Consider the following 19,682-nt stretch of genomic DNA (forward strand, 5'->3'; position numbering starts at 1 on the left):
ACATTCACACACATACACTACGGCCAATTTAGTTTATTCCGTTTACCTCTATGTCTTTGGACTACGGGGGAAAACGAAGCACCTGCAGCAAAACCCACGTGAACACAGGGAGAACATAGAAACTCAGAAATGCCAATTGACCCAGACAGGACTTGAACCAGCGACCTTCTAGCTGTGAAGCTAACCTCTGACTCTGAGCCACCATGCCCACCTAGTTTTTAGTGTGTAAATGTAAATAACAGCAAAGTTTCAGAACATTTCTCTGACCAGAGTTGGGGTGTTGGTGTTCATTAGATCAGATTGCCTTGCTGGGTCTTCTAGAGAAGTTGACCCAGATTACTATCAGGTCAGTCATCACAGCACAAAAGATAATGAGTCCACCACATAGTCATAGTGCATGTATGTAATAGGATCATGTCAATTTTACTTGAGTCATGCTTGGATAAATTCCAGAAGTGTCCAGTCAATTATTATGACCCATGCTCTGATAACATGATTATTTACTTACCAATTAATTAGTATGAACGTATATTACATTAAGTATAATTAATAAGTAAAGACATCAATCACAGTTGGATTTGTAAATAAATTTGTAAAGCAGCAAACTAACCGTGAATACAAAATGTAGACTATTTATGTGTGCTTGTATAACATTCATGATATAATAATTTTCATTTTCATTTATATTTAATACTGAACTACTAATAAGGATTATATGATATTATATGATATATGATAAGATATTTGCTTGTGATGACTAATAAAAGGTAATGCAAACAATTACCACCTATTTTGTTAATCAAGTTGTCAGTTATAGCCGTAGCTGAATAAAACTGTTTCTGGGAAGAAAAGTAAATCTATGATGGTGTCTTTATGACATATATGCTTCTCAACCCTCAAATTTCTTGTATTTTACATAAATGTTGCAGTCTATAAAATCAAATACCAAAAAATCTAACCCAAAATCAAGTTTAGAGAGTTAAAATGTATTCATCAGTAATTTTATAAAGGACAAAAATAGTTACACAAAATGTAGTACTCTATGTTAAAAAAGCTTTAAATGTGTGATTCAGTTTGTCCAGTCATTCATTTTAAGACACCTAAATTTTCATTACAAAAGAAAGAGTCAAATACAAATATAAAAAAGTAAAAACTCACGTGTCAACAGCAGTGTTAAATCAGCATTTAGGACCGGCCAAAACACTAATATTCAGAACCTCCTCTTTAGACAAAGCGGATACAGACCCTGATGTTTTTTATGGTTTTTAAAAAGTCATATTATTGTAGAAAAACTCCAAAAGTCATAAAAATAACTGCAACACATGGCAGGAGTTTAAGTCTTCTTAATACTGCAGTAAATCCACCCGGGTTGAGCTCCAGTTTTTTGTGCCTGTGCAGTTTGTTGCTTGAGCTTCCTGAAATGCCTCTATGTGTATACATGTGCGTCTAATATATGACTTTCAGTGGTCCTAAGCTCTCCTGCTTTAAACCACCAAACAATGCATCTGTCAGATGGTACTGGGGCCTGTGTCGATGTCCGTTTACAGCCAATAAATGCTTTCACAGCTGCCACCCACCCTACTAAAAATAGCACAGCTATCATCATTGGTGGAGAAGTGAGCTGCTAAGGTTAAATTTAGTCCACCAGACAACTTGACCCTATAGGTCATTCAATTCAATTCAATTCACCTTTATTTCAATAGCGCTTTTACAATGTAAATTGAGACAAAGCAGATTCTTGAAGATCATAGCAAATTGAAGTGTCAGTGAATTTAGAAATTAATACTATAAATAAATATTTTGCTTTGTTCTATACAATATGTTACAATATCAGTTGCACGGTCACTCGTTGAACTCAAAATCAGAAAGATAGAGAAGCACAAACCTTACATTTGAAAAAAGGAGTAAAAAAAGTCCTGATGTTGTATGACACAATGTCAAAACAAGGGCATATCAGAAACATTCATTCATTTATTTTATTTTCAGCTTAGTCCCTTTATTAATCCAGAATCACAACAGAGGAATGAACTGCCAACTTATCAAGCATATGTTACACAGCAGATGCCCTTCCAGCCGCAACCCATCACTGGGAAACACACACACACACACACACACACACACACACACACACACTACGGACAATTTAGCCTACCCACTTCACCTATACCACATGTCTTTAGACATGTGGGGGAAGCCGGAGCACCCAGAGGAAACCCACGCAGACATGAGGAGAACATGCAAACTCCACACAGAAACGCCAACTGACCTAACCAAGGCTCGTACCAGCTACCTTCTTGCTGTGAGGCAAACATGCTACCCACTGCACCATCGCGTCGCCCATATGAGAAACAATTCATTTTAAAGTATAAAATTATAGTCTTATGTTCAATTCCAAAGCTCTAAATCCCATAAAGAAAGTTCCAACCTAAACTAGTTTTGGATTGCAGCAGTTTTTTGATGCAGGATTTTCAAAAAGATTTTCCTACCTTCCATTTAAAGGCAGAGTGGCCCAATCAGTGTACAAAACTATAGTTCCTATAATTCTGTATTAGTAAATATGAGCAATAAAGCATATAAAAAATTTTGGTATGTTTACCCATTTGATCTGCAAAACTGAAAAAAAAAATCTTAATTTTGGACAAGAGGACAGTACATGCTTTAAAAAATTTATAATTTTTTGTAGTGATCTAGATAATGTCTGATTGTAGTTTTAAAGACTTTCTGACCACAAGACTACAGTAATAGCTATAATTCTCCAGCGCTTATTCCCGGAGATGTTTTGACCACTCAAATAATCTTCCTAACACGTTGGAATAAAATAGACACACATTCCTGTCCAGAATCAATCATAACTCTCAGTTGACTGGACTTACTTAATTAGTATCCTGAAATGGGCATTTTCAGTGATTTCTCTATTTTCTTACACCCACTTCACATTTTATGAAACTCAACAACCTTTTCTCCAAATTAATGATATGTCCTTTAATCTAACAGATGATGTTAATGACATGATGTTTAATAACGTGATGGTATTAAACTTGCACAATGTTACCTATGTGACACAATTTCCTGTCAACATGGATGATTATGTGTGAAATTGTGTCAATTAACTGTCACCTGTACAAATCTAATTTTCCTAACCTAATAATAACCTAACCTCAAACAATTACCATAATCATCTCCCTCAAAATGATCAAAATTATTACCTATTTTATGTTTTGAAGATCCTCAGTTTCCAAGAACTATAAACTGCCCTTGCACAACATATTGAATCACTTGAATGAAGAATACCCAATTGCTAATTAAAATTGGTTCCCCTGGCCTTTTTTTCATAACAGTTTTCTTGGAAGTGCCATGTCTGGCCAGCCTCTCTCATTTCAATCACAAATATGGCAACTTTTAAACTTCATGGTACTGTTTTTTTTTATTATTATTATTTGTTTAATGCCAGTGGGCTTTCTACAACACCAGTGGACTTCACAAATCACAGCCATCAAGTTCAAAGAGCAAAAATCCACTAATGGTTATGGGAGCTTTTGACATGCAGATATGTTATAATGAAGTTTCTGATCATAATCAGTCCCATTCTCACTGAAAAAAATTGCCATTAAAAAAAAGAAAAAAAAAATCATTTATGTGTAATTTGACTGCAGTCTGTGCCTTTGAGGCATCTAAAGAGGAAATATTGATTATTGACCAGGGCAAAGAAGCACTGTGTAGAGTCATCATGCAATGTGAAAATTAATATGGTGTCAGAGGTTTGGAATAAATATAACAGCTACAATGGCACAACTACAGCCAACATCACCATTAAACCTGCATGTAATGTCTCTAAAAAATTGAGAATGTGCATGTTGCAGGCACGCTGAATAGGTAATTAAGGTCTGTATCACATTTCAGTTTAGATGAGGAAAATGCATGGTCCTAAAGAAAGAGTTTAAAGACTTCTGTGAACTTTGTATAACATACCATACTGTATATTAAACATGTTCTTCACGCAATCATAAGGACTCTCAGGAATGATTGAAACTTATGTCACAGACCTAAAAACAAAAAAGTAAAGAACTGGAAGTTCTGAGAGCTGCATAACTGCATTTATGACAGAATTATATTTCAAGAGTTCACACTTAGCTATTGCCTGATACAACTTGCAGGTTTGTCATGCTGTCCCAGGAGAGAACCCTGAGCCCAGGGCTTCCACATTGTCATGTAGCATGACAGGGGGTCCAAGATCAGGTAGGTCTTGAGAACTCTGAGAAAAATGGTGGATGGGGGTATTCTTCAAAACTAAGAAAAGGTAGGAAGAATGGGTTTATTTATTGGAGGCAAGAATTCATCTGATTGGTCTAGCAATGATATCTGATTGAACTAGCAATGATTATTGATTAATGATATAAAGACCAGCCGTGATCAATCAAATCACGTGCTCCTCTCAAAATTAGTTTATAAAACTTCATGTGACATAAAGGATGATCAATTAGGAGGCACATCTCTCCTTAAAAAAATGACATCTGTAGTGAAGCCCAAAAGCAGAGTGTGCCAGCAAAGGAAAACAAACAAAAATAAAGTAACCGGGCTAGCAAAATTCATGTGGCCTAAATCCGGCCCACACCAGACACTTACATCCGGCACATACGCATGGAATGATGGCACTTGGGTGGTCCACTTCTGTTTGTCAGATCTAAGCCACAAATAAGCCAAAGCAATACCACATATTAGCCAGAATTCAACCGAAGGAACCAGAACTGACCCTATTCTGGGCCACAGTTTGCTTTTATTTTGGCCCAGATCTGACCTACACCTTACACTTGCTGGGTGTGTCAAAAAACAAAAATCCCAGCATGCATTGCAACATAAATATATTCTATTGCTTATTGATACTACAGTTTTTATTATTTGCTTTTAAATTTTCTGTTTATGTTGACGTTGTTGATTTTGTCACTATTAGTCTCCTGTTTGTGATGTATTTGACTTTTGTTTATTTTGTAAGAGTCACCGATGTTGAGGTTCATATACTGATTATTGATGTCTCTGTGAGCAGAAGTTAAACCATAGAATTTTTTATGCTTATAAACCTTCATAATTCTGTAGCATGTGCAAGCATGTTATTATGTTACTTTTAAAAATGGATTAATCATTAGATAACATCAGCGAATTATACTATCTTATCACAGGTTGTGCATTACTTAATTTTATTATAATTTATTTACTTTTTTTACTTGGCTTGTTTGCTGTAATGAATAAATATTTACAAGCAAAGTTCATAAAAGTTACAGCAGCCCAAAATAAAATTTATTTTAAGAGGTTCAGGGCTATGAGCCCAACTAAAGCAAACACTTTTCTCCATGATGGTGACTTGGTATATGTGGTCCATATATGTTTTAAGATAACTGGGCCACATTTACCATATCTTCTCTGAGCCACTATAGTTTAATGGCTGCACTAGCCAAAGTTTACTGTGCCGAATATTTTCCAAAAGTGACCCACAAATGTTTTAAGATAACTGGGCCACATTTGCCATATTTTCTCTGGGCCACATTAAGCTCACAGTCGCATAGGCAGAGCTTACTGTGCCAAATATTTGCCAAAAGTGGCACACATGTCTTAAGATAACTGGGCCACATTTGCGCTTACACGTGTGAGCAACTTTCAGTTCAGACCCAGATTAACCTTAAATGACTATGCCACATTTTTGTCAACACTTGCCCACATCTGTCCTCCATCATTTGGGCCAATTTTATCATTTTCCACATGGGCCACATTAGGCTCACATTCAGATAACATTTTGCCATAAGTGCCAAATCTTTGCCTTAAATGGCCCATTATGAATTTGAATTTGCCATTGTACAAGTGGACCACTTCACGCTCACATTCATTTTGTCTGGGCCGAAGGAAGACCACCAGTGCCGTATAACTGCCTAAGGTGGCCAACATTCGCAAGCTATTGGGGTATTATCCAATTGTCTTGCCTTTAAGAAAATGTAAGAATTTTCAAAAGAAAAATCTCTTGTGCACATCTAGGTTCCAAGTGTATCAGAGTAAAAAAAAAAAAAAAAGCACATCATTGAGCAAGAATTAAGAGATTATTTTGGCATAGCACAGCAACAACAGGTCAAAGATATAATACCTACTTCATTTCAAATTTTAAATGAAAATTACACTATAAAAAGAAAAATGTCAAACTTAAACTTGTGTTTAACTTAAAATGTGATTTGCTGCCAGAGAGACCATACAAAGCTCTAAGCATCACAGGAATACTGCAAAAATCTAGTTGCAATTTAATGGGTTTCTTAGGCCACAAGATGGAGCCATTGACCTAGAAAAAATTGACCCTCAAAGAGTTTGTAGAAGAATTTATAGGCATGAAGGAATCATCTCTCTGTTTAACAGAATCTGGCAGGCTAGCTAATAATTCAGGGGCACTAACAATTCTGACTTCAACTGTGTGTAATATTGTATAGTGTATGTATAGTTTATAAATCTAAAATAGGGTGAATTTAACAGAAATTCACAGGTTGTTTTGTAAAATAAATAACTTTTTTTTAATTCTGTCACTCTGTAACAAACGATTGGTTTATTTACCATATGACCCAGTGGATGTAAATATACAGTTAAAGTTCAACATTCAGATTTTTTGACTAACTGCATCTCGGTATAATGTTTATCGTCTTTTTTTTTCATATTTATTTTGTGTTGTTACTTGTCACTACGTACACTGGAAGCTCCTGTAGCTAAAACAAATTCCTTGTGTGTGTGAAGCAAACTTGGCAATAAAACTGATTCTGATGATTGAAGGACTAGTCTGCCTATACTTTGTGAACATTGCATACAAATAAAGTCTTCAAACAGTGCATGCTCCAAGAAGGACCCCAGTAGCTCCAAGAGAGTACTCGCAGTGTAATCAAGAAACTAAAAAGAATGTAACATATGGGATTTATTGTAAAAACAAACTGCCATTCAAAACTATATGTAAAGCATCCTATAGAAAATATTAATTTAAATGAGAGATTTGTGGGGGGGGGGGGGGGGGGGGTACTCACACTGTATATATACAGTGGATATAAAAGTCTACCACTGTTAAAATGCAATGTTTTTGTGTTGTAAAAAAATGAAACTACTGTAAATCATTTTAGATCTTTTTTCCACCTTTAATGATGGGTTTCTTATCAATGAGCATGGTGTGAAGATGTACCAGGGCGAGGTAGAAGCCATCACTTGGCCACTACCCGATTCCATCAAAGAACTCAAGAGATCCATATCATATCTTCCAGGTTGTAAGAACACCAAGGCATATGCCCATTTGTGGTGAGCAGTATGGAATTCCTCTAGCAGAACCAGGTCCAGAATGTCGTTTTGGGGAACCCATGACCTCTCTTCAGGACCATACCCCTCCTAGTTGACCAGATATTTTAGCCTTCCTATACACCATCTAGAATTCAGCACTTCTTGAATCTGATAGATGGAACCTTCTTCAATGAGGGTCAGAGAAGGGGCTTCTTCTGCCAGACCTATTACATTTTTAATGTGGACATTTAGAAATACTGGAGCTTATTTAAATACACCCAACTTTAAATTAACTTACATTAAATTTCCTCTATAAATTATTTAATAGAGTTTTAAAAAACTATCCTGTTTAGAGATGTGTTGAAAAAAATCTTCTCTCCGTTAAACGGAAATTGGGGGAAAAAATAAACAGGGGAGCTAATAATTCAGGGGGCTAATAATTCTGACTTCAACTGTGTAATATTGTATAGTGTATGTATAATTTTATAAATCTAAAATAGGGTGAATTTAATAGAAATTCATAAGTTGTTTTGTAAAATAAAAGCCTTTTTTTATTCTGTCACACAGTAACAAACAATGAGTCTATTTACCATATGACCCAGTGGATGTAAATATACAGTTGAAGTCAGAACTATTAGCCCCCCTGTTAATTTTTTTCCCCCAATTTCTGTTGAATGGAGAGAAGTTTTCTTCAACACATTTCTAAACATCATAGTTTAATAACTCATTTCTAATAACTGATTTATTTTATCTTTGCTATGATGACAGTAAATTATATTTTACTAGATATTTTTCAAGGTACTTCTATACAGCTTAAAGTGACATTTAAAGGTTAATTAGGTTAACTAGGCAGTTAGGGTAATTTAGGCAAGTTATTGTAAAACGATGGTTTGTTCTGTAGACTATCGAAAGATATATATCTTATAGGGGCTAATAATTTTGACGTTAAAATGTTTTAAAACTGCTTTTATTCTAGCCGAAATCAAACAAATAAGACTTTCTCCAGAAGAAAAAAATATTATCAGACATACTGTGAAAATTTTCTTGCTCTGTTAAACATCACTTTGGAAATGTTTAAAAAAAAAAAAAATCAAAGGGGGGCTAATAATTCTGACTTCAACTGTATACATTTGCTGTAAAAGACTCTTAATCCATTAATCCAACACTGACTTACCTACAAATGGTCTTGTGATGTTAGCTGAGACTGAGAGGCTAACATTATTACTCAACATAGTATGACCCAACAATCTTGTCATCATAGTGGAGCAAAGGTGAAAAAATAAGTTTTGCAATAAAACTCCAAGGCAATGAAGAGACCAGACAGACGGATCTGCTGTAAATACGGAACAACACCAGAACAAAAAACGGGACCAAAGACATTTCTTTAAGGTATTGTGGATATATAATTATTGTGAACTACTAGACATACATTCATTTTATATTGTAAAGTTCTTAATTAAGATATTTTATGTTTATAGTGTAATGTTTTAACAGAGATATTGTAATTTTTTTTATTCTAATGTTCTTAACAGATTTAATCAACAATATTTCACTTTTTGTTCCCAGTACACTTCTTTTATATTAAGAAATATTTTGGTTGTTATTTTTGATGGTGTTATGTTAATGTGTAAACTGTTTTCAATATGAATACATTTGCTATATAAATGAAACAAAATATAAATGATAACTATTAAAGAATAATTTCCTGTATTTTTTAAAGGTTGCGTCAGACCTATTCATTGTTCATTCAAATGGAAAATGCCAAGAAATCTGTTGATGTGCTCTCAACATCCCTGTCAAAGTAAGCATTATTATTGTTTCTTTTATAAAAAATTTGTTGTTTATGATTAGATTAAACCTTTTCATATATGTACATTTAAAACTGGGAACTGGGATTTCAAGCCATTTTGCGTGTACAGTATGTGCGTTGTGTGTCACCATCCACAGATGCATATCAGCCTGTGGTTCTGTGACGCATCAAATATTACCACGCTGGACTCAGCACTCCAGACCCTTCCGTGTCATCAACTCTGATCGCTCCATAAAAAAAGGCATCATGGCAGATGACCTAGAAGACCTGCACCACAAGGTGAAGACTGTAATTTAAGGACAAAGAATAAAGAGAGTGTGAATAATTTTTTCTTTTGTATTTCTATATACAGTGAAATACTAAGAAAGAACCCAGCAAACATGTTTTTGTTTTTGAAAGATGTCTAATAGATGTCTAATAGATGTCTAAACACAGTCGTCTTGACTACAACAAGGCTAAATTTGGGCTGTCAGTGAACATGGACATCTAAGAAAAGACTAAAACTAGACTAGTCATTGAAAAAACAGAACGGAATGACTACACATATTAGTTTTGGGCTATTCTTAGATGTCTATTAAACATTCACTGACAGCCCAAGTTTTAGCCAAGCTGTCTACGTTTAGATGTCTATTAAACACAAAATAGTTGCTGGGAAGTTTAATGGGTCACACTTTATTTTGATGGTTTGTTTGATGAATATATTTTACATTGCTTATACAAGTCAACTAATTCTCATTAGATTATACAGTTAGGATGGGGTCAGTCAGAGTTGGGTTAGGTTTAGTGTAAGTTGACATGTACCTGCTAAGTTTCTTATAGTCAGTTAAATGTCTAATAAATAAGCAGTATTAACAGATATTAAGCATACAGTCTACTAATACTCAAATGGACCATCAAAATAAAGTGTTACCGTCCCATGTTAGGAGAGTAGATTTAGTGAAGAGAATTTTCAAAAATATGGGTTTTTAAAATAATTTAAGATATACACTAGAGATGAGAATGAATTTCACTTTTCGTTTATTCCCTGCTTTATCAGGGGTCGGAACAGAGGTATGAACCATCAGTTATTCTGGTATATGTTTTACATAGCAGATGTCCTTCTAGCTGCAACACTCACACACTCTCTTCATCTTCATTATTCAATTTTGAAGTAATTTCAGTTGTACCATGCTAGTAGTACAGTGTTTAACCAATGTACTTATTCATTCATTATTCATTCATAAGACTCAAACCAACGACCTTCTTGCTGTGAGGCAACAGCACTACCTAGAGCCCCACCGCATCGCCACCAAGGCGCTTAATTTTGTTAAAATCATAGTGATCAAAATGACAGAATAATGCTGATTTTAGCACGAAGAACGATGATAACTGACATGTCTAAAGTTTAAAGCAATCTAAATTTAGTTGGAGGTGTAAGTTCTTGCTTAATGTTTTTTTAGCACATCTGCTGCCACAGGATATCCCTAGTTTGTCACACTGCTATTTTGTGGTCTTGCTCCTCAGTAAATGTTTGTCTAGTCTTTTGATTCTTTTTGTTGATGAGAGCTTTGGTCACTTCATAGTGGACTTATAGTCCAAATGATCTTAAACATAGAAGAACACAGAATGCCAAAATACAGATGTTGTTTTTATATTGAATGAATGATGAGTAATTTCAGCTGTAACCAGTTGCCCAATAAGATTATCCAACACAATCTCATGGCAATTTCGTAACTTTTTCATTTAGTAGCTAATTCGTATGAATTCGTACGATCTAATTGGTACAATTTAGTACGATTTGCTTATCCCCCAATGACGGTTGGGGTTAGGGGTGGGGTCAGGTGCCACGCCTCCTTTTTAAAATCGTACCATTTCGTACGACTGAACTCGTACGAATTCGTACGAATTAGCCACTAAACTGGCAAAACGTAAAATACTCACGTTTTCTCGTGAGATCAGGCTGGATTATCTGCATTATCCTGTTGTTTTGTTCTTTTGTCATTCCTGGATAACCAGCCTTTTGGGGAAACTAAATGAGTTCTGGCAGTAACTGTTATGGCAGAAAGGGTCATCCTTTTTAGCCTACTTCTGAACAAGCCATAGTCATTTAGAATGGCTCATTATTTTGCAATGTCGCTGAAAACTGAAAAGCGAGGCTGTTGGTTTAATAGTTTGTCAGAAATAACTGTAAACTGCTCTTTTCTGTTATGAAAATTCAACTTACATATTTTCCTGCCTAGGTGATGGATGTATTCCACATACACTGTATCAGTGCTTTGGTGTTGGATGAGGATGGAACTGGAATAGATACGCAGGACTTTTTTCAAACCTTAAAAGACAACACTGTCCTCATGGTGCTGGGGAAAGGACAGAAATGGGCCCCACAAACGGTCAGTTTTTAATCTGAGAATCTTTGTAATTCTGTAAAGATAGTGATAGTGATTTTTTATTTGAAAGTACTGCAACTCAACTTTATTATTAGATCAAATACTTTCAGGTGGTTTAGATGTTAACATATCTTGCAAAGATGCAATTTTATAAGTAGTTAGTAGGTTTTATTACAGTATGTACATAAATGAACCAATGTAAACATTCTCAGACGCATTGGGAGCCCTGTTTTGATTTTAATATTAATTTCAAAACAGTCAAGTGCATACAGTACATTTCAAAAACATGCACTTTAGAACTGAGACCAAGCAAAAGAGTTTCTTGAAAACATTCCTAGTTTATTTCCTTCAACACATAGCAGTGTTGTGAAGAACATATTTCTGGGTGAAAGTGACAAAAACAAAGAGAACGCTTTTAAACTCAAGTCATCTCACCCATATCGCACATCATGTTTACTCTTGCTCACAAACTACAAAACCCTCGATTCTCTTTGTTAGGACTACAAACCCTTAAAGGGAAAGTTCAACCAAGAATGAAAATTCTATAATCATTTACTCTCTCTTTTCTTGTTTCAAACCTTTGTGAGTTTCTTTTTTAACACTATTAGTTATTTAGAAAAATGTTGAAAACCCCCCTAATTATTAACTTACATATTATTTGTTTTTTGTTTTTTTTTTCAAAGTCAATGGTTAAAGGTTTTCTGCTTTCTTCAAAATATCTTCTTTTGTGTTCAACAGAAAAAATGTTTGGAACAAATTGAGAGTGAGTAAATAGTGAGTACATTTTAATTTTGGAGTGAACTATCCCTTTAAAGTAGTCAATAGAGAAAAAAAAAAAACATTTAGGTTGACACTTCCAGCACTTCACAACTGCAGTAAACCAGTCATTATACTGTACATCAGAAGACACACACACACACACACGCACGCACTCACACACACACACACACACACACACAACATCAGCAAGTAGTAGCCGTGTCTTGCATATCATTTACATTATCCACTTTGGCAACTCTACTTTTTAACACACTTGCACACATTTGAAATCTCGTTAAAAATGTTGTTTTACATATCAGAGCACAGACATACTATCTAGACTTACTGCTTCTTCTTTGGCCTTGGTCCCATATGGTTGCGGGGTCAGCTCTTTGGAACAAGCCATTTTAGACTTGTCCATATGATAACAATTTTTTTACACATTCCGGCCTGTCACCCTCATACACTCATATACAGACAATTTAGCCTACCCAATTTACCTGCAGCATGTCTTTGGACTGTGGGGGAAACCGGAGCACCCGGAGGAAACCTACGCTAACGCAGGGAGAACATGCAAACTCCTCACAGAAATGCCAACTGAGCTGAGGTTCCAACCAGCGACCCAGCGACCTTCTTGCAATGAGGCGACAGCACTACTACCGCGCCACTGCTTCGCCCACTGTCTAGACTTAGGAATTTTACTTTTTTATGTTGAATTTCACCCAACCTCACTATAAAACACAGATTGTGTAACTCATTCTTTTAAGAACCTCTGTGCATATGGAATTAATGACCATACTATAGGACACAGGTGTCAAATCTATTTCCTGGAGGAGCGCAGCTCTGCACAGTTTACTGTAGCTACCTTAATTAAACACACCTGATAAAAGTACTGTAGTTAAGTCCTTTAGGCTTGATTCAAACCTACAGGTAAAGCTGCAGTCGCACTAGAGTTTGAGCATGTGAAATTCTGTCGTAGGACGCTGCGAAATGGGGCAGGATGCAGCTGGAAGGGCATCCACTGCGTAGAATGAATAAAGTTGATGAATAAAGGGACTAAGCTGAAGAAAAATGAATGAATAAAAGAATGAATGAATGAGTTGATTAGACATTAAAAAAAAGTGAGCCATTGCATGTTTTGATCTCCGATCTATGTGGAGAAAAGTCCAGTGTGACCGTGGCTTTAGTGTGTTGAAGCTGGGTTGGAACTAAACTATGCAGAGCTGCGGCCCCCAGGAACTGGATTTGACACCTGTGCTATAAGAGGTCAATACACATAAATGATACCATGTATTTTGTTTTTTCAGAAACACCTTCCAGGTCAGAAGAAAGTAGAGAGGGTAAGTGTCAACATATGGCTGGAAAGAGCACCTCATCCATCTTTGAAGTCATGGTTCATTGTTAATTTCTCTTCCAAGGAATAAAAAACACACATATAAGCATAGTTCAGCTTTTTACCTCATTTCAATACGAATAATTTTTTACTAGTATTAATATAACTTAGGCAACAAAGTGGCTCAGTGGTTAGCACTTTCACCTCACAGCAAGAAGGTTGTGTCAGTTGGCATTTCTGTGTGGAGTTTGCATGTTCTCCCCACGTTTGCATGGGTTTTCTCTGGGTGTTCCGGTTTTCCCCACAGTCCCAAGACATGCGCTATAGGTGAATCAGTTAAGCTGACTTTGCCTTAGAGTGTGTGAATGTGAGTGTATATGCGTTTCCCAGTGAGGGGTTGCAGCTGGAAGGGCATCCACTGCGTAAAATAAATAAAGTTGATGAATAAAGGGACTAAGCTGAAGGAAAATGAATGAATAAAAGAATGAATGAATGAATGAATGAATGAATGAATGAATGAATGAATATATTTTTCACAATTTAGAAACATTCATGTATAGACTAAGATTAGAAGTTAAAAGCATAGACAGTTTCATTGTAACGTGCTTTAAAAATAATAAAAATAAATAAGTAAATGGTTAAATAAATGAATGATCAGGAGGAATAGAACACAGCTTCCTCATATGATACCAATCTCACAGTGAAACATTCAGTGTTACATTATTTTCCTGGCTGCTAAAAAAAGAGCACATTAGAAAATCTGCAGTTCAACAAAAAGTCAAACTAATAAATACAAATTGATAGATCAAACACAATGTCAAACTGACAAATAATTATTTGTACCAACCTTATCATTTAAAAGGACTGGTTTCACTAATTGTAATAAACTGGAAGGATGCTTTGAATCATTGAGAAAACAGCAGATAAGCTTTGTTCCAAAATTAAATGTAGTCTGCCTTACAGGAATTCTGGTTACAGTTGCCATAAATTCAGAATTTACAGTACTTACTATGTTACATACATAGTACATACATATTGTCAACATAAATATTGTTGCTGTAAACAATGCATCTGTGAAAGTTAGTAAACTGAAAATAAATATTTGGTTAATAATGCTAAAATAAAATTGCTTCCACTCTGAAATGGCATTTCTACTCTGTCATTATCAGTTTGATTATCAGTTTTTATCCACTCCTCATATACTATGCTTTGAGTAAAAGATGGCAATGAGGAGAACTAAAATCACACCCTCTTTTCAGTATTTTGATTTAGTTATAAAGTTTGTATTAAAGCACGATTCACACATAGTTTAATCAACACAGTATCTCAAATAATCAATGTGTAATGCTCTACATAAATTATACGTGACCTTTGCTTAATCATCTGCAACCACTGCATGCTCTTCTTAATCAGATAAAAGAGAGGAATCCATGTGCTATTTGGGGCAATAACTTACTCATATCTCAGATAAAAAAATTAAAAAAACAGAGCGGGTATAAAAAGTTCAGAAAATAATCTGAGGGAATTGCACTTGCAGTGAACATTTTGCTAGCCAACAAATAAAAAGGCAACACAAATATTTTGTTGCTGAATAATGTTTGTAGATATTGTCTATACACATGTATACCTTATTACAAACATTACCCATCTTGACTCCATCTGCCCATTTCAATAAATAGTTTCACTCAAATAACTAAGAGTTAAGACCATTGCAGTGCATGCAGAAATTGCTTACTCAACAAAAGATACATTCATTGGTTCTTATCTGATAAAAGCTGGTCAGCGACATATGGTGTGTCTTCATGGTGTTTTTTGGGGGGAAAGTGTGTCTCACAATACTAGACCAACTACAAGTTTGAGTTCTGAAAGAAACATTTTATTTATCAGAGTGAACTGTAATTACAACTTTAGGTTTAACTTTAACCATACTTCAAGAGTTCACACTTAGCTGATGATTGAAAATAAGAGTGTTTGGCATACTGTCCTAGGAGAGAGTTCTGAGCTTAGAATATCCTCGGGCTCGGGGCTCCTTTCTGTTTGAAGGGCGAGAGAGGAGATTGAGCTTAGTCGTATACGTGCAAGGAATAGCTAAGAGATATAGCTGGCTAAGAGTTTGTCTTATGATGCCACTTTGGATTAGTTAGTTTACTTATATGGTATGTATTTGAACGGTGGAAAGAAACCAGGGAATCTGGAGAAAAACATGGGGAGCATGGGGAGAACATGCAAACTCCGCACAGGGCCCGGTGAGGGCTTGAACCAGTGGCTTTATTGCTGTGAGGCATTAGTGCTAACCACTGTCCCGCCCTACAAGGAAAAGGGGGAGGAGTAGGGGTGGAAGGGCGGGTTCTTCAAGACAAAGATGACTGAAGTGATAAACTCTGGTTATTTATAATGAATTAGTTTTTATCTGATTGGCGTAATGTGTGAAGCTGATTCGGTACCAGCCATGATCAATCATAAGCACGTGATCCTCTCGAAATTTGTTTATAAATAAACCACCTTTGTTTTATCCACAGGTGTTGACATTTTGTAAACACCATATAGTAGATAGCTGTAACGAGGAGACTGACACGGAGGGATCCATTATGCAGTATTTATTAATCAAGCTCTCACTCAAACACACAATATGCACCAAGGTGCAAACACACATCCACAGTAGTATGAAAGGTTTCAAGGCTGGCGGCAAACAGACACAGAGTGATTTACCAGGCATGGGTCAAGGGCAGGCTGCGAGAATCAGAGTCCGTATATCAGGCTTGGGTCGTGCGCAGGCAGCGAGTATCAGAGTCCGTGTATCAGGCTTGGGTCGTGGGCAGGCAGAAGGCGACGCAGAGTCAGAAACGGGCTGGAGTTGTACACAAGAGATCAGGCAGGGAATAACGCTCAGTAATGCTGGCGCTCACTGAGTGTTTGAGTGCTGCTTATAAGAGGTACGTGGGTCGTTAACAAGATTCAGATCAGGTGTGTGCACAATCAGCGTAAGTGGATGATGTAATGCTAGAAGTCCTGAGATGGCGGCCTCTGCTGGCCAGCGAGGGGAATGACTGGGACCGAGTCGGTGACAATAGCAGTGTGTTTGATTGTTTGTCTGTATTTTTTATATATGTAGTTTTTTTTTTATCTTTAACAAATTTCTCTTTTATTATTCCAAAGAAACGCATGACCAAGAAAGATCCTGATTGCAACTGGACACAGCCAAGGAAAGATGTTGCCAAACTGACCTTTGATCTTTACAAAAAACATCCACAGGATTTTATTGGCTGCCTAAATGTGCAGGCAACCTTGTATGGAATGTACTCTGTGTCATATGTATTGCACTGCTACAAGGCAAAACGAATGCTAAGGTAAGTTTGTATGTACATGCATGCTCTGTAAATTAAGTTTCTTTTAAAGAAGAATTAGTTTTAGTTCATTTACATTAATATATTATAATAAAGAAATATCGGTTTATTTGTCACTGAACGTTTTTTCTCTGTAATAAAAGGGAAGCACTAAGATGGACTCTCTTCACTATGCAGACCACTGGTCATGTTTTAGTGGGTACTTCATGCTATATTCAACATCTTATTGACGAGGAGGAGAAAACAGAGACAGAGATGATAACACCTGCATACGTCATCAAGCAATTAAAACATTAAAAGATGGCGACCTCTTCAACTCCTTTGGCTAACTAACAACAAATTGCATAACTTGAATCTTTATACCCTGCTTCTTTGTTTTTTTCTATGAGCATATTTGTGAATTATTTACTTTTGTGTAAACATTATAATATGAACAGTTACCATGTGTATTTAAAATGAGCTCAGCTCACAAAATGATAAACAAAGCTCTTACAATATGTATTTATTTTTGTTATCTTTTCTTTTAAAAAGAACTACTGTAACAATATGCATTAACTACATTAATTGCATGAACAAAAGATTTGCCATGTTTATAACATTTGGGCAAGTAAACTGTAAGTGAGTTCTATATGCATGTCCAGATAAGTTGCTTAATTAAAACATCAGTAATGTAGAAAAAATAGGGAAGCATTGAAACTTGATTAGAATGTTTCAGTGTAAATGACTTTAATAATGATAATGCTTTGAAAGGAACAAGGTGACCATTGCAGATATGTAACATACTAAGGAAAAAAGATATGAAAGAGATATGTTTAGCTTTGCTAAATGTTTATGCTGTATTTATTACTGCCTTTGACTGAACACTTTATTGACTTTTCTAATAGCTGTTGCTGTTTAATAAATATTTTGGTTCAATAAATAAGATTATGTCTTATTATGTCTTAAAGTGTTTAGTCAATGTATTTGAGTAATTGTGTGTGTGTACGTGTGTGTACATGTGTAAGTGTGTGAGAGAGAACAACCAAGAATGCATGATTTGTTTGGTGTCATGGCTTTGTAAAAAATGCCTTTATAATGGGAGTCAACGGGGCAAAAACAGCCACGAACATAATGAAATAGTAGTCAATACACAGGGGTAAAGCTGTACACCAATATCTTGAAAAATATTTTGTAAAGTATAATGTACTGTTACCATGGAAAAAATAAAATAAATCAGTCATTAGAAATTGGTTATTTAAAGTAATATGCTTAGAAATGTGTTTTAAAACAAATGTATTACAAAAATGTATGATATATATTTTTTTAAATATTTAAAAATTAGGGTTAGTTATTTTGACATAATTCAGATATGGCTACTGAGATTGCGCAAGTGAATGAATGTGATGAAGTGTTCCAGTTTATAGCATGAGAGGAAATTAAATAGGCTAATTATGATTGCCTAATCAATTTGTTCACTAAAAATATTTTTTCAAAATGTTGTGTATAGACTAAAAATCACGATCTAAAAACATAGCTCTGACAAATGAAATGCTACTGTGGCTTTAACATATAGGTGGGCATAGATTAATTTTTTAAAATATAGATTAATCTCATAATTTATCTAGATTAATTTGAATTCTGCCGAGGGAATTTAGAATATGTGTGCTACCCAAATAATAAGTATTTGAGAACGTGTTTCTCAAGCCAGTTTGCACATTAGACCAGGGGCTCATCTCCTGCTTCCAAAATGCATCACAAACTGCTTGAGAAACTGTTCTACCATGATAATTGGTGATAAAAATAAATGAAGTTCAATAAGATTTGCTTGTGTTTACTAACTGTTTATTCAGTTAAACGTGAATTTGAAACTGTAAGTCTACATAAGCTCGAAGCTGCGATTTTTGATCACCTTAATCCGTCTAAAGTCATAACAGAACTAAACAGAAATGGAATTAAGATGTGGAGTATGCATATATTAGTGGCATTATTGAAGTAAACACCACAATCAAACTATTACCGTCATGTAGGACTTAGGCTACATTCACACTGCAGGCAAATGTGGCCCAAATCTGATTTTTCCCCCTCATGTGACTCAGGTGATGACAGTGTGAACAGCCCAAACCGCATGGAATCTGATCTTTTCAGGTCAGATCTGAGTCTTGTGTTAAAGCAGAACGTCAACGCCGATAACGGCCCACCACTACTTTAAATATTATTTTATTAGAAGCATAAAATATATATGAATAATATACCTCAAAAAGCTCACTAAAATTATAATAAAAATTATTTCACCACGGCATGTTTGCTTGGACACAAACAAATCAATTGACACTTTATCAGATATGTATGAAGGAATTTAATGAAACAGTTCTAGTAAGCATTGCTGTTACAATTAAAAGCAATCTAACCTTTGAAGATATTTGGAAAATACTAAGCATTCACTAACTACACATCAATTTTCCCCTAGCTCAGAAGATGATTTCCTGTTTCGAAACCATAGGACATATCAATGATCATTGATAGCAGTAGGCTATACAAATTATATCACTCAAAACAATGCTTTTATTTTGTGTGCTCAAAATATAAACAAAATAATGATGGTATTTTAAAAAAAGAGAAATAGGCCTTCACTGTGGATATTAGCTTACATGATGCCACAAAAGAAAAAACATATAGCTATAATCGATTTTTTTTTTAAAAAGGTGAGATTATATTTTGTTCTAGAACAATTAAATCTGTAGTTTTTGGGTTAGGAATAGGGCTACAGCTAGGGTTAGGGCTAGGGCTAAGGCTAGGGTAAAGGCTAG

At 35.4% G+C, this 19,682-nt stretch overlaps 2 protein-coding genes and 1 long non-coding RNA gene across 11 annotated transcripts in view; 2 read left to right on the plus strand and 1 right to left on the minus strand.

Moving 5' to 3' along the window:
• The window catches only part of obsl1a (obscurin like cytoskeletal adaptor 1a), a 30,407-nt gene extending 28,881 nt beyond the window's left edge, over positions 1-1,526 (minus strand). For all 5 annotated transcript variants that reach the window (XR_015492910.1, XR_015492911.1, XR_015492909.1 and 2 more), the window contains exon 1: positions 1,159-1,526. The gene's annotated coding sequence lies outside the window, so the exon portion shown is untranslated. The remainder of the gene's footprint in view (positions 1-1,158) is intronic.
• LOC147843476 (uncharacterized) overlaps positions 1-19,682 on the plus strand; it is a 756,120-nt gene that overhangs the window by 178,504 nt on the left and 557,934 nt on the right. The window lies entirely within an intron of this gene.
• cidec (cell death inducing DFFA like effector c) lies at positions 8,607-17,828 on the plus strand. Of its 5 annotated transcripts, XR_015492812.1 has the most exons (8): positions 8,607-8,673; positions 9,005-9,085; positions 9,232-9,373; positions 11,314-11,463; positions 12,199-12,234; positions 13,527-13,559; positions 16,709-16,899; positions 17,040-17,828. XR_015492812.1 is itself a non-coding variant. In XM_087255776.1 (7 exons), the coding sequence occupies exons 2-7, from the start codon at positions 9,043-9,045 to the stop codon at positions 17,191-17,193; spliced, it is 741 nt and encodes a 246-aa protein (XP_087111902.1). In that variant the 5' UTR covers positions 8,607-8,673; positions 9,005-9,042; the 3' UTR covers positions 17,194-17,828.

Source organism: Danio rerio, chromosome 6 (assembly GCF_052040795.2).
Source record: "Danio rerio strain M-AB ecotype USA chromosome 6, GRCz13ab, whole genome shotgun sequence".
In the NCBI taxonomy this organism is placed as follows: Eukaryota; Metazoa; Chordata; class Actinopteri; order Cypriniformes; family Danionidae; genus Danio; species Danio rerio.